Genomic DNA, 12357 nt, shown 5'->3' on the forward strand with positions numbered 1-12357 from the left:
ATTTCTCATTTCACCTTTTTATCATCGAATTGTCCAATCACATTTCATGCATTATTTTTCGTATGCATATTAGGGACATGAATCCTACAAATAAAGGCATAGAAGGCACGGAGGGAATCACCGGCATATCATCATAACTACACCATGCACCGCCGCCTCTGTCAGTTCGACGTCGCACCTCGCCCTCCTACTCCACCATGGCGCCCCCTACTCCATTCTCTCTACCATTCTCCCACCATAATGTCTACTGGCACATCATTGTACCGTTTCGCTCCACCAACCCCATACACCACACTCGTAAATCATCTCGGCGACCCGACAATATTATCCCGGCGGTCCTGAAGCCTATCACTAAATCTTACTAGTTAGGTCTCCCAAGCTTCGTTTAGCTGGGTAGACGCAGAGAGAAACATGAGCGAGACTACATCAGTCCTCTGATGAATGGAGCTGCATTACTTGCATCCGTAGGGATCACACTGCAAATGTGGCCCGTCAAAGCCGAAATGAAAAAGAAAAATAGAAGCAAATCATTTCCACGCGGCTGCAGGGGGACGGAATTATTAGGGTTCTTGCTTTAACTGCACTCCACCTCCCCCTTCTCTCCCCCCCGAATCAATTCTTCCTCCGCTGCCTCACGGAAGCCACCGCTGGCGGAAAAGCTTCGGCCTTTGTCCCCATTGCCCGCCGCGGCCACTCCCTCCCGGCGCCCCCGATGATCCCGCACTCCATGTGACCCCCTCCTCCTCTGCCAGGTGATTCCGCTCACTCCCCGTGCTCCCCTCCGAGCTGAAGTCCGGGGTGCTGTTCGTTCTTTCTCGATTGCCGCGCGCCGGGACGGAAGTCCGTGGTTCTTTCCCCGACCTCCTCCTTGCAAATTCCGCGGTTTCGTTCGGCGCACGGGAAAGGGGTGCGCGGCTTGCGATTCTTTTGCCTGCTCTGAATTTCGAGCTGCCGGAATTTGTTGCCTTGGCCAAATGCTCCTACTTTTCTAGATCTGCCAGGCCGGGTTTTCCAGGAATCGGCGGCTGATTTGTGGCTCCTCTCTGGGGCTTTTAGCGATTCGTTGCGCGGTTGGAGGAAAGCTTCCGTCTAATCTAATTCTGGTGATTTTTGTCCTGCAGATTCGGCGGCGGGTGATTCTCGGGGCCGAATCATCGAGCGCCGCGCATGAGCAGCTGGAGATTCGTGGAGGGCTCCAACGTCTGGGTGAATTTGGTGGCGGTCCCTGCCAATTTCGCCATCGCCGTGGTGGAATTCGCGCTGTGGAGCTCCGCCTGGTGCTTCCTGGCCATCTTCTCCGCCAACTTCTGAGCCAGAATCTCACGCTGTTTCTGATTCCCAACCTGTCGGTGCAGATTGGATTAGGATTGCTGTAATTGGGGCTGAAATGATTTTTTAGCTGATTTTTAAGAGGGGAGGTCATTTTGACTGGATTGGGTTTGAGGATGGAGGAGAGGCTGTATGATGCCGGCGATGGCTCCGCTGGCAATCCGAGCGCTGAGGATGCCGCTGGCAATCCGAGAGGTGAGGACGTCGCTGCCAACTCGAGAGGCGAGGACGACTTCAGGAGCTGCTGTGGGGACGAGGAGGAGTGGGAGGACACGGAGGAGTCCTTCATGGCCGGCGTCTCCGAAGCGGAGCTCGACGAGACTTCAGTGCGGCTCTTCTTCAAGGGTGTGTCGAGCTCGGACGTGGATGGGAAGAAGCTGTCCGGGATCGGCGTGGTGATGGAGAGGACACCTGGGGTGCCTCTTCACAGGGTGCAGAAGAAGCTGGATTTCTATGTGGATGAGCTGGTGGCTGAGCACTTGGCACTCATGGATGGCCTGTTGGTGGCATTGCAGAAGGGCATACGCAAGATCTTCGCCTTCACTAATTCAGAGAAGCTATACTTCCAGGCAAGAGTTTCTGGTTTTTCCAGTAGATGTTCTATACTGGTTCATATAACTGGATACATTAAGATATTGGTTTCAGTCAGCTCACTGACTGATGATTTTTCAGTCAGACTTTGTGTTTGCCATAGTAAAAATAAAAATCAACGGTCTCTTCAGTTTAATCAAATCGAGTATTGCTGTTGCTTTCTTGAGGTGTATTCACAGGATGGTGCATTTCATCTTGGAAAATTCACAATCTTGACTGCTAAATCTGGATAACCATAAGCTAATTCTGACCTATTGACCTCATGGCTGATTTATATATAGCCGTAGTTGTTATGGAAAAATGTTGTTAGAATTAAAATGTGGGGAACAGAATGGTGAAATGTGAATATGGAGTGAGTGTGCACGCAGTGCCCTATTTAAGGTATTCCATGCAGAAGCTATAGAATACTTGCTAGTCTGATGTGCTATTTCTGTTCAATTAATTAACTTTCTCGCGGCAGTGTATCAAACTGAAACTATGCATATTTGGATTAAGTCAACTGAACAAGTCTTTGTTTTCTTTATTTTTCTGCGACAGATTGCAGAAGCTGAAATTCTTGAAGACCAGCTTTTGGTAGCTTTAGGACACAGGATTCTTGAACTGGTTGAGAAGCTGGAGGATTTTGATCTAATATTGCTTCCTAGCTTTGAACTTGAGAGGCCATTGAAGTTGGCCAAAGAAGCAATAGGCATCGTGTATGTATCTCCCTATGAGGTTGCCACCTGCCCGCTATGCTGCGAGGAAAGACGAGGTTCTCATATGATCAAGGTCGGCTGTTCCCACAAATTTTGCTACAGTTGCTTGATTGTGTATGTTGAAGGCAGGCTGCATGCCTCGAAGCTGCCTATTAGATGCCCACAGTTAAGGTGTAAATATCATATTTCGGCTGGTGAGTGTAAATCATTCCTTCCGGTGAGCAGCTATGAGTCCCTGGAGAGGGCTTTCGCGGTGGGCGGCAGCACCTATGACATGGAGGGGTTCTATTGCCCCTATCCAAACTGTTCGGTTTCGTTAGACCTCAGTCAGCACTTCTCCAGGGCAAGCTCGTCCAGTCAGTCGGACCTCAATTGCATCGAGTGCCCGGAATGCCACAGAGATATCTGTATCAACTGTGGAGTGCCATGGCACATCATGATGGGGTGTGATGAGTACCAGAGCCTGCCTGTCGAGGAAGGAGGTGCAGGGGACCTATCTTTGCATCGGCTAGCACAAAATAATAGTTGGAGGCGATGTCAGAGATGTCGACGGATGATTGAACTAACGCAGGGCTGCTTCCACATGACTTGCTGGTATGCTCTGCATGTCCGTTCCCTGCATTTTCCAGATATTTGTAGCTTCAATTTGTCGTATAGTAAAGCCTTCTTGTCGTTTCTTGTTAACCCTCAGATTCCCTGAGATGCGTGAGATTTCGACAAAAGCATAAAAATAGTGAATCTTTAGAACATTATTTAAAATGGCTAGTAATTGCTGGCCTGTGAACTGAAGGATGTTACCACACAGAGCCTCAAATAATGTTCCTATTTAGTGCAGACTACTGGGCAGACTCTCATTTAGTATTGAAGATCCATTCATTCATTCATGTGTGTGTTTTCATGCGATTCTTGTATCCAGGCTAATGAAGGCCCTTTGCCATTTTCTGCAGGTGTGGCCATGAGTTCTGCTACTCCTGTGGCGCCGAGTACAACAACGGCGTACAGGCATGCCAGTGCGTATTCTGGGACGAAGACAACGCTGAGCCCTCGGCGGCGCAGTCCTGCCAGGCATCTGAGATCTGGGCGTGGGACACCTTCGACTGCATGCCCACGGCCGCCGACGGCTACTCGGAGCAGGAGCGGGCGCAGCTGGCGCTCATCCAGCGGTTCCTGGCGGGGGGTTTCAGCCTGAGCGGCGACCACCACCACCTGAGCCAGCAGTCGTCGCCGCCCCGCTGCGCGGCGGACTCGTACATCGTCGACACCATGAAGGACCTCCACCAGCTGCCGTGGCTCGAGCGGTTCGTGTCGGTGATGAGCGACACCTACAACGACGACTACATCCAGTGAATGAAGAGTTTAAAACTTGAATCATAGATATAGCATTAGAAAGAAGATATGAGAATGCCGCATATACCGATGACTTCCTGTTCGGAATAATGTGTTCCCCTGACAAAAAATCCACCCTGTCGAAAATTGGTTGACACTGGGAAAACAAAATGATACTTCCACCTTTGTTTGTTTGTTTTGTTTGGCTGCCCCTCCATTATTCATTCTCTTTTGGTATCTTCTGCAACAGCAAAGAAGCTTGGTTACCTACCATTTTCCCTTTTCTGTTGGACATCATCATCAATTATTAAGTGGAAGGTGCGTGGTCGGCCACTGAATTAGAAAAATCTTCTCCTGATGCTTATATTTTATAATTCGATTTGATGTGAAAAGTAAGGCATAAAGGTTGACAAAAGCAACCCCAACAAAACTAAAATAGGAACAAAATGTTCTCCTAATAATTATTTTACAATTTGATGTGAAAAACCAAGCATAAAAGTAGACAAAAGCAAACCCCACAAAACTAAAATAGGAACAAACAGGATTACAAGAATCCATCGCAATGCCAAATGCAACGGCAAGAGAGAAGAAATAATGTGCATGATCTTCGGCAGCCACTCGACAGTAATATCCAGACTTGGCCCTAATCCAGACATGGAAATTTCTAGTAGCAAAACATTTGTTGTACATAGATGGAATTTCTTCATACTTCGGCACAACAGCCAGATGGCATCAAGTTTAAGCATCTCACCACACAATCCTATAAATATTTTGAGCTCTGCATAGGCATGAATTTTCCAAGATAAGGATATGTAACATAACCAAAGCCAGTTAACTGACTGATGCACTTCTAGTAGCTAGAGACGACTACTGCTAACAAGACTCATCATGGTGATTGTCCTAGCATCCCACCGCTCGTGTCGTAGCCCGCGTCATCGTCGTCTCCGGCACGATGCTTTCGAGCGAGCAGGTACTTCTCAAACTCCTTGAGGTAATCCAGGAGCAGCACGATAGTGAAGAGGAGGAACCCGCCAAAGTAGCTGTTACCACCCCCACCGCCTCCACCTCCGCCGCCTCCTTTGCCGAAACGGAACGGAGGGAACCCACCGCTTCCATCGTCCAACTTAGGTCCTTGAACCTTTCCTGAAACCAGAAGCAAAATTAAGCAATCCAAGTCGGCTGATTGTCCGCTCCGATGAGAACAAGATTTCGATTTCATGCAGTGTGAGAACAGAACAGAACAGAACAGAAAAAACCACCTTTGGGGTCAGATCGTTTGACAGTCGCGGTTGAAGATTTGCGCTGAACACTTTGGGTTTGAGCACTGCATTTTACACTCTGAAGCAAACAGAGTGAACACAAGAAAAAACAGTCAAATAAAGGATCTGATAGTGAAACAGGCCATAATCAATTTACCAAGCTGGCCCTTTCCCTTCTTCATTTAGACACATTCACAATTGAACGCAAGCATCATAGTGAGCAGATATAGTATATTACTCCCTCCGTAAACTAATATAAGAGCGTTTAGATCACTCTTATATTAGTTTACAGAGGGAGTAGTTTTTATTGAGCACTAAAGTTACGAGGTAGAACCGAAGAAGTGTACAAGTTATGAATCATGTCAAGCTCATGACCTGTTCTGCTCCCAACTTCCCATTTGGACATGAAAATACAATAGATACTCCTAAATTCAATATCAACAATCTAATAAGAAATGATCAAATTTGAATGATAAACCCTCAACATTGAACACTCATTTTTACGTATAGGTTGATAAGAATAGATACGGATCCATTGAATATTTGTGACTTACCCTCAGTGTTGCTTTAGTAGAAACTTCCCGTTCAAATGAGATGCGGTTAACTTGAGTTTTCTGAAATTGTGAACCTACACAAACCGTAACACATCCATAAGCATCTTCAGATGACACGCGTAGGGATAAGAAGAAATGAATACTATAAGCATGCTAGGCAAAGCAGCATTCAGGAACCGCTGTCACGTGATTATGAAATTGTAATTGCTCAGACAGCAAATGGCGTGATGTCAAGATTTGAGTACTGGAATAGTTATACCAAGTTTCCTGAACAACATCACTAGGGCTGTAAAGTTGTGAATGAGGCAATAAGAAGAATGATACACCCTTTGTTCCTAAATGTAAGACGTTTTGGCAGTTCAAATTTGAACTGCCAAAGCGTCTTACATTTACAAACAGAGGGTGTAGTAAGGTAACACGGTACTGCAAGGAGCAGATCATGAAAAGCTTTCGAAATGTGGTAACCAAAGAATTTTCCGACAGAGGAGCAAAATCACCACCAATACAGGACAATGATTAAAGGAGACATAAACATTGAAATCACTTCAGGAAGTAGTGGTCTGAGAGCCATACACTGGCCTCGAAACATCTGTAATTGTTTTCCATACCAGCACAGCACTACAAATTACAACTATTTTGAGTTGTTTTTATAATCACAAAATGCATCTGTGTGCATTCTGAACAAGAACAAATCAACAAGGAGTCCCGAAGAATGAACGTAGGAAACATCTATCGACCAAATTAAGTGAACTCATTCTCAGCCCCGTACCATTTACAAAAGTAACTCAAGGTCAAGGCTACATAATGAACTTTGCAAAGAAAAGAAAAGGGTTAGTGTCCAGAAAACATAAACTTCACAGAAATAGTTCAATCCTTGCCAGATTCAGGAACTTTTCCATGGTTGCAAAAGATTGTAAAATTACAGCCATCACTTAAGTTTATGCTAATACAATTTCATACTGGATGACAATGAGCCAAGTCAAAACTTCTACACTAACAACATGAGCTGAACCCCCAAAAAAACACCACAATATGGAAACAGCCAGAGAATGGAAAGTAGCAAATGAGCTAAGAATTTGTAAGGTGACACAAAGTTTCCTCAGTACAGGTCATATTTGTTATCAACATTCGAACCCTATGGCTGATATGTACGTGTCTCATAAGATTCAGTGGCCGTAATAATCGGCTTAGAACTGAAAGAAGACGCCAAGCAACTTTCAAGTTGCAAAACCAGACGATAGATATGAGTACGCAACCGATGCATCACCATAGAGCGCATTAAACAGCCTAAATTCTCAAAACAATTCATTACCTTGAAACCTCCTTGTTAAAAGACCATTGGGGACCACAGTTCCCGGCAACGATCCAGCTGCAAGCGTTGACATGGCCACCATGTTTCAAGACCTACAATGCCCAGCACATGAAAACACCGTTAGCAACAAAGTAAGGCGGAGCTCATGTTCTGCCTCAACAGAAGTGTAACCTAAACACAATACAAACGGAAAATGGAGATTGCATAACAGAGGATTTGGCGGTGTGAATGATGTTTATCAAATTTGTCCGGAGGAAATGATGATTTGGCACTCCAAAGTCCAAAAGAGTAATGGGATATTTCCCATCCTACAGGCTTTCTTGTTAACAGTAGTGCTAGCAAAGAGGCCACGTTTTGGAAACGCCATATACAGGGCATAAATGTGATGTCTTTGTTCAGCTCCGTCAGGCCGTGCTATTTCCTCCGCGTCGATTTACAGAACTTGTGATATGTTATTAAATCAAACAGTTTTGCTAGAACTCATCTAGATGAGATTTAATTTGGTCTCATTCACCTTTTATAGCCATTGGATGTGGTGCTATAAGATGCGTGTGTGCTGACGTGGGTTGTATCCGTTCTTGTTTTCCAGGTGAATGAGACCAAATTACGTCTCATCTAGATGAGTTCTAGGTACTCCCTAAATCAAATCATCAAGAACCAAACCATGGACCAGAACAAGGGGCGCCACGATTAGTGCCAGCCAGAACAGAGTCCAGCAAAGAAAGGGGACGCCTCAAGCGGGTGCCGGAGATCTGCTACTGCGTACCTTTGAGAAGGTGGCCGGAGATACGAGGCGTCCGGTGCGGGTCTCCGCGGCTTTCCTTGGCGGCGGCGGCGCGCCGAACCCTAGTCCCGCTCGCCTCTCGTGGCCGGAGATCGCTCTCTCGCCGCCGGAGAGGAGGGGAGGGATGGATTGCTTCGCTTGCGGTTGCGGACAAGCGACGGATCGGCCGAGAGAGAGAGACGGAGACCCGGCCGCCGTCGTAGATGGGCCCCACCTCGGTTACTCTTGGGCTTTTCTGGCCGCCTTCGAGGCCACAACTGAGGCCCAGCTACGCGTCGTGGCCAGGCGCGCGAGGGCCCAGTAGGCTATCCGCGGTCAAACATAATAAAAATTACATCGAGATTCCCGTGGCCACCAAACGACCACTACTGCTGCCGAACAAGCCGTTGTTGCCGCTCCTCTACCGGAGCCGGCTTGACCTTGTCAATGGCAGCCGAGAAGTCTTCGTGCACGTGCCCCTAAGAAGCAGCGCCCTGGAGCCAGAGTCGTAGTCGTTGAATCCTTTGCATAAATCTAAAGCATTTGACACCAAATCTCGCCATATAACGAGAAACACTCACCGCCCCGAGGAGACGACATGAATCTACACCAAAGATCTGTCGACTATGTCTAGATGGACGAGCTCGAGGAGGATCGGAGCCCGAAAAACAAACTAGAAGAAGTATCAATGCCATCCGCCCGAGCACCGCACTGTCAGGACTACCCTAACTAAACTACTAACCAAAATGGAGGCACCGGGATTCCCCTCACCGCCACCAGCCGCCGATATAGCAGGCAGAAGGGAGGCGGAACCACAGGCTTATTAGTGAAGTCTGGAGGGAAAAGTTTGCCCTAGCCGCATAGGATAGGGGAGGAAAAAGAGAGGCAACTCGTGGAAATCTAATCTTGTTGGAGATCACATGTTAGTACATGCTTAGGTTCCCTAAAAAATGCATAAGCATGATTTGGTTCGACACTAAAATGTTTTAGTACAACTTCTCTATGTTGGAAAAGTTCATTTATAGAGAAAAATATCGACATTTACAATATGAAATAGGCATTATTAGATCCACCATAAAATATGCTTTTAGATTTTATTTATTTAGTGTAACAAATATTAATATATCTTTCTGAATATAAATAAGCTTGGTTAAACATAGGACACATTTAACTTAAAATAATTATGCACCTTATATTTGAAACAGATGGAGTGTTAGTTATCAATTGGTTTCCTACCAAATTGTTTTGTTATTCTCTAGTAAAGTTGTCGGTTTTTGGTAAGAATAGCTCTAGAAGAGTCGCTAAAAGCCACATGGACTGCGCTCCATGATTTTTTGGAGGTTGTCGGGCTTGTGTGTAAACACAGAGTAGCCAAACCGCGGCCCCCATATTTATTTATTTATTTGTATTTTTTCGAATGTCTAGCTTCAACTTTAGGCATTCAAAGAGTGAATAAAAAAGTAAATCAAACACAGAAAATTAGCTAGTTCTTGTAATAGGAGGAAAAATTCGTCATACCTGCATATAATTTGTGACTACAAATGTTAGAGAAGCGAAATTTGCATTGCTAATTTCTATTTTCTAACAACGGATATAACTAGTACCTTTTTCCCATTAACAAAGCATCCCCTTTTTCTTCGCTCTTTCGAACCGATACAGAAAATAATATAGTTCAATGTGCGTGGGTGGTGGCTTTCCAAGGTTAACCATGGGATATCTTTTGCAAGTTGCAACATTGGGTTTTTGACAGTGGTGAAGATCACTCAGTATAGAGAACCTTCCTCACTTCATCATATTGGAAGTTATACAAAACACACGAGTCCGGATTTTTGGCTCCAAGAAGACTCATAGTTTTCAAAAATTCAAAAAATAGATTTTCCAAAAATAAAGTCACAAGTACGCGCAATAAAACCTATAAGCTCTAGAGAATTAGAGCATTGTGCAACTATTTGTATCACCTATGCATCAGCAAACAAGTTTTTCTTTCTTCTGTTCTTTTCGGTATTGTATTGCTCGCAGTCAAGGAGCTACCCTTATACTCCACCTTTCACCCCACCACAATTTTTTTTCAGATTTGTTCGGACAAGTTTACTAAAAGTTGGTAGCTAGTCTCTTCTCCTTGGGGCTTTTGACTTTTAGCTACATTTTGCGTTCAGCAATTGATTTGTTGTGCTACTGGAGGTATCTTCTAATTATGGTCACAACTATTGGTGTTTGTCCCGTGATCTTTGCAATAACGAATGTCTATGTGCATCTTGATGTTGGCACATAGATCAGTGGAGCAATTATCTCTACCTAAAAAAACTAAGGTCATCGACCATGTGTCCTGAAAAGCGGTTCAAAGCATCGTTTGAACTAAGTCTACACTCGGGATATCTAAATTAAGGTAGAAATCTGTAGCAATGAACCAAGTTTTTGGTTTGGCTCGAAGTGAAACACAAAATGAAAAGAGGGGATGAAAGATAAAATTTCAAACCCCAAGGTTCATCTTATACTCGACAATCAATAACACTTTTTTAACACACTGGGCCACACTCATTCAACTCCATACACATGACTAAAATTGACACTGAATCCAGAGACCCACCCTTTTTTTCCCTTCGAAATTTTGACAAAAGTTGCATAGTCTCTGACCTACGAGAGGACAAACCACTTAGCAAGTGATGTTTTGATATTGACCTACCAGAGTACAAGGCCTCATGTTGGTGCCTACCATCCAAGGATTTATATGGAGTAAGGCTCCCCCAACAAATGGTGAATAGCTTATTCTCCATTTCATCTTTCTATCTTTGAATAGTTTGTGCATCATTTTGTCATGTTTATGCACAGTAGAAATATGGATTCGGTAGACATAGGCATAGAAGGCACCGGGAATTACCGAGATATCATCATGAGTACAACATGCACCTCATTGCATCTCTTGGCGTTGCACCTCTCCCTCATGCTCCACCGTCTCGATCATTCTCCAACTGCTCTGGCCCTCAGCGTACCATGGCACACTTTTGCTCCAGCAACCCCATGCGCCACACTCTCGTCTTATCTCCATGACGCGACAAGATTATCGAGATGTCCTTGAAGCCCAACTCTAAACACTAAGTGTACGTCCTTATCTCCATCCTTATAAGTAGATGGAGAAAAAACATCAACGAGCCTGCTACAAGTTTTATGTGAGTTGGAGGCTGGGAGCTTCAAAGCTTGGGAGGTGTCATAACATGTGCTCAACGACAATCGGCTACAATCAGCAAACGAAGCCAATGCATTGCCAGATTATTAATGTCACAAATTGCATCCCGATTACCAAATTTTTATGTGCCCTGCTGAGCATTGAACATAAAATATATATAATCAAAGCGCAAAGGTCATTGAGAAATGTACTTAAGCACCAGAATGCACTACAACTACGTATCTCAACATCTGCAGCAGCAACACTCCACTACTATTCACATTTATACAACCAACATATGATGAGAAACAAGGGCCCACTAGACTATAGTGTAGCAAGCTTAGACAGCACCGGCTCAGCCGCAGCCACTTCCCAATCGTCCACAGCGCATACATATTTCCTTCAGTGGCTTTTCGAGGCCATTGTGGCCATCTCTTAGCAGCAAAGCATCCTATGACGAGCAACACGACGTGCTGCTCACCATTCTCTCGGCCGGTCTCTATGAGAGCACCATCCCTGCCTGCGGGTTCTGCGCCTGCTGCCCAGCGAGCAGTCTCTATTTCCTAACAACAGCTATAAACAGTTCCTTATTCCCATTAAAAAATCACCCCCTTTTTCTTCGTTCTTTCAGAATTGGTACAGAATTTGGTGTCTTTTCTACTTTGTTTATGTTATTGACTGGGGTTTGAGTGAAGGCCTATGTGGGATACCATTTGTGTGTGAGATGCTCATTTAACTTTCGTAGTCATCTTGTTCCTTATTTACCGGGGTGCAGGGCCATTGCTTACTATCTAATAAAATAAATTCATTTAGGCCCCTCTGAACTTTTGTCATTATTTAAAATATTTGCATACTTAAGTTTGCAAATTCAAACTTAATAAATAATCAGGACATAGTTAAATTTGCATGTGGTGCAGGTCAAGTCGAAATTCACCGCCTACACATTCCATGTGAGTACATAGTACCTAAGAGACTAGGTATTTAATGACATAACTAATAATATATAAGATCCTGAAATACAAATAGATGTGTATTCTGAAAGCAGACACAACATCTTCTCTGCATTTGGCTTTGCCCACATGATGCAGGCAAGGCGTAACAAGTGCAAAGGGCTTGTTGGTTAAGTTTTGGTACCACATCATACTTCAACTCTGAATTTAGACTACCAGCGGAAACATATGCCCACAAACACAGTTAAGATAAATAAATAATCCCTCCTATCCATATTAATTGTCGCCAATTTAGTACAATTAATATGGATAGGAGGGAGTTAACACATTCCTTGAGAGAAGAGAACATTTGTGTTGAATCGCCAAAACACTACAATGACAATGTCTATATATTGTGACAGAGCGGGAAGGAGTG

General features: G+C 44.6%; 2 protein-coding genes across 2 annotated transcripts; one reads left to right on the forward strand and one right to left on the reverse strand.

The window, feature by feature from the left end:
- Window positions 1–572: 572 nt before the first annotated feature.
- LOC119298815 (ATP-dependent RNA helicase DEAH12, chloroplastic-like) lies at window positions 573–4165 on the forward strand. Its single transcript, XM_037576117.1, has 4 exons — window positions 573–752; window positions 1122–1898; window positions 2458–3209; window positions 3563–4165. Exons 2-4 carry the CDS (start codon window positions 1446–1448, stop codon window positions 3960–3962), a joined length of 1605 nt encoding a protein of 534 aa, XP_037432014.1. The 5' UTR covers window positions 573–752; window positions 1122–1445; the 3' UTR covers window positions 3963–4165.
- A 364-nt stretch (window positions 4166–4529) lies between these two features.
- Window positions 4530–8040, reverse strand: LOC119298818 (protein FERTILITY RESTORER RF2, mitochondrial-like). The gene is made up of 5 exons (XM_037576119.1): window positions 7833–8040; window positions 7067–7158; window positions 5755–5828; window positions 5201–5279; window positions 4530–5084 (listed from the first exon to the last, which is right to left on the reverse strand). Exons 2-5 carry the CDS (start codon window positions 7146–7148, stop codon window positions 4828–4830), a joined length of 492 nt encoding a protein of 163 aa, XP_037432016.1. The 5' UTR covers window positions 7149–7158; window positions 7833–8040; the 3' UTR covers window positions 4530–4827.
- Window positions 8041–12357: the final 4317 nt, after the last annotated feature.

Source organism: Triticum dicoccoides, chromosome 5A (genome assembly GCF_002162155.2).
Source record: "Triticum dicoccoides isolate Atlit2015 ecotype Zavitan chromosome 5A, WEW_v2.0, whole genome shotgun sequence".
Lineage (NCBI taxonomy): Eukaryota > Viridiplantae > Streptophyta > Magnoliopsida > Poales > Poaceae > Triticum > Triticum dicoccoides.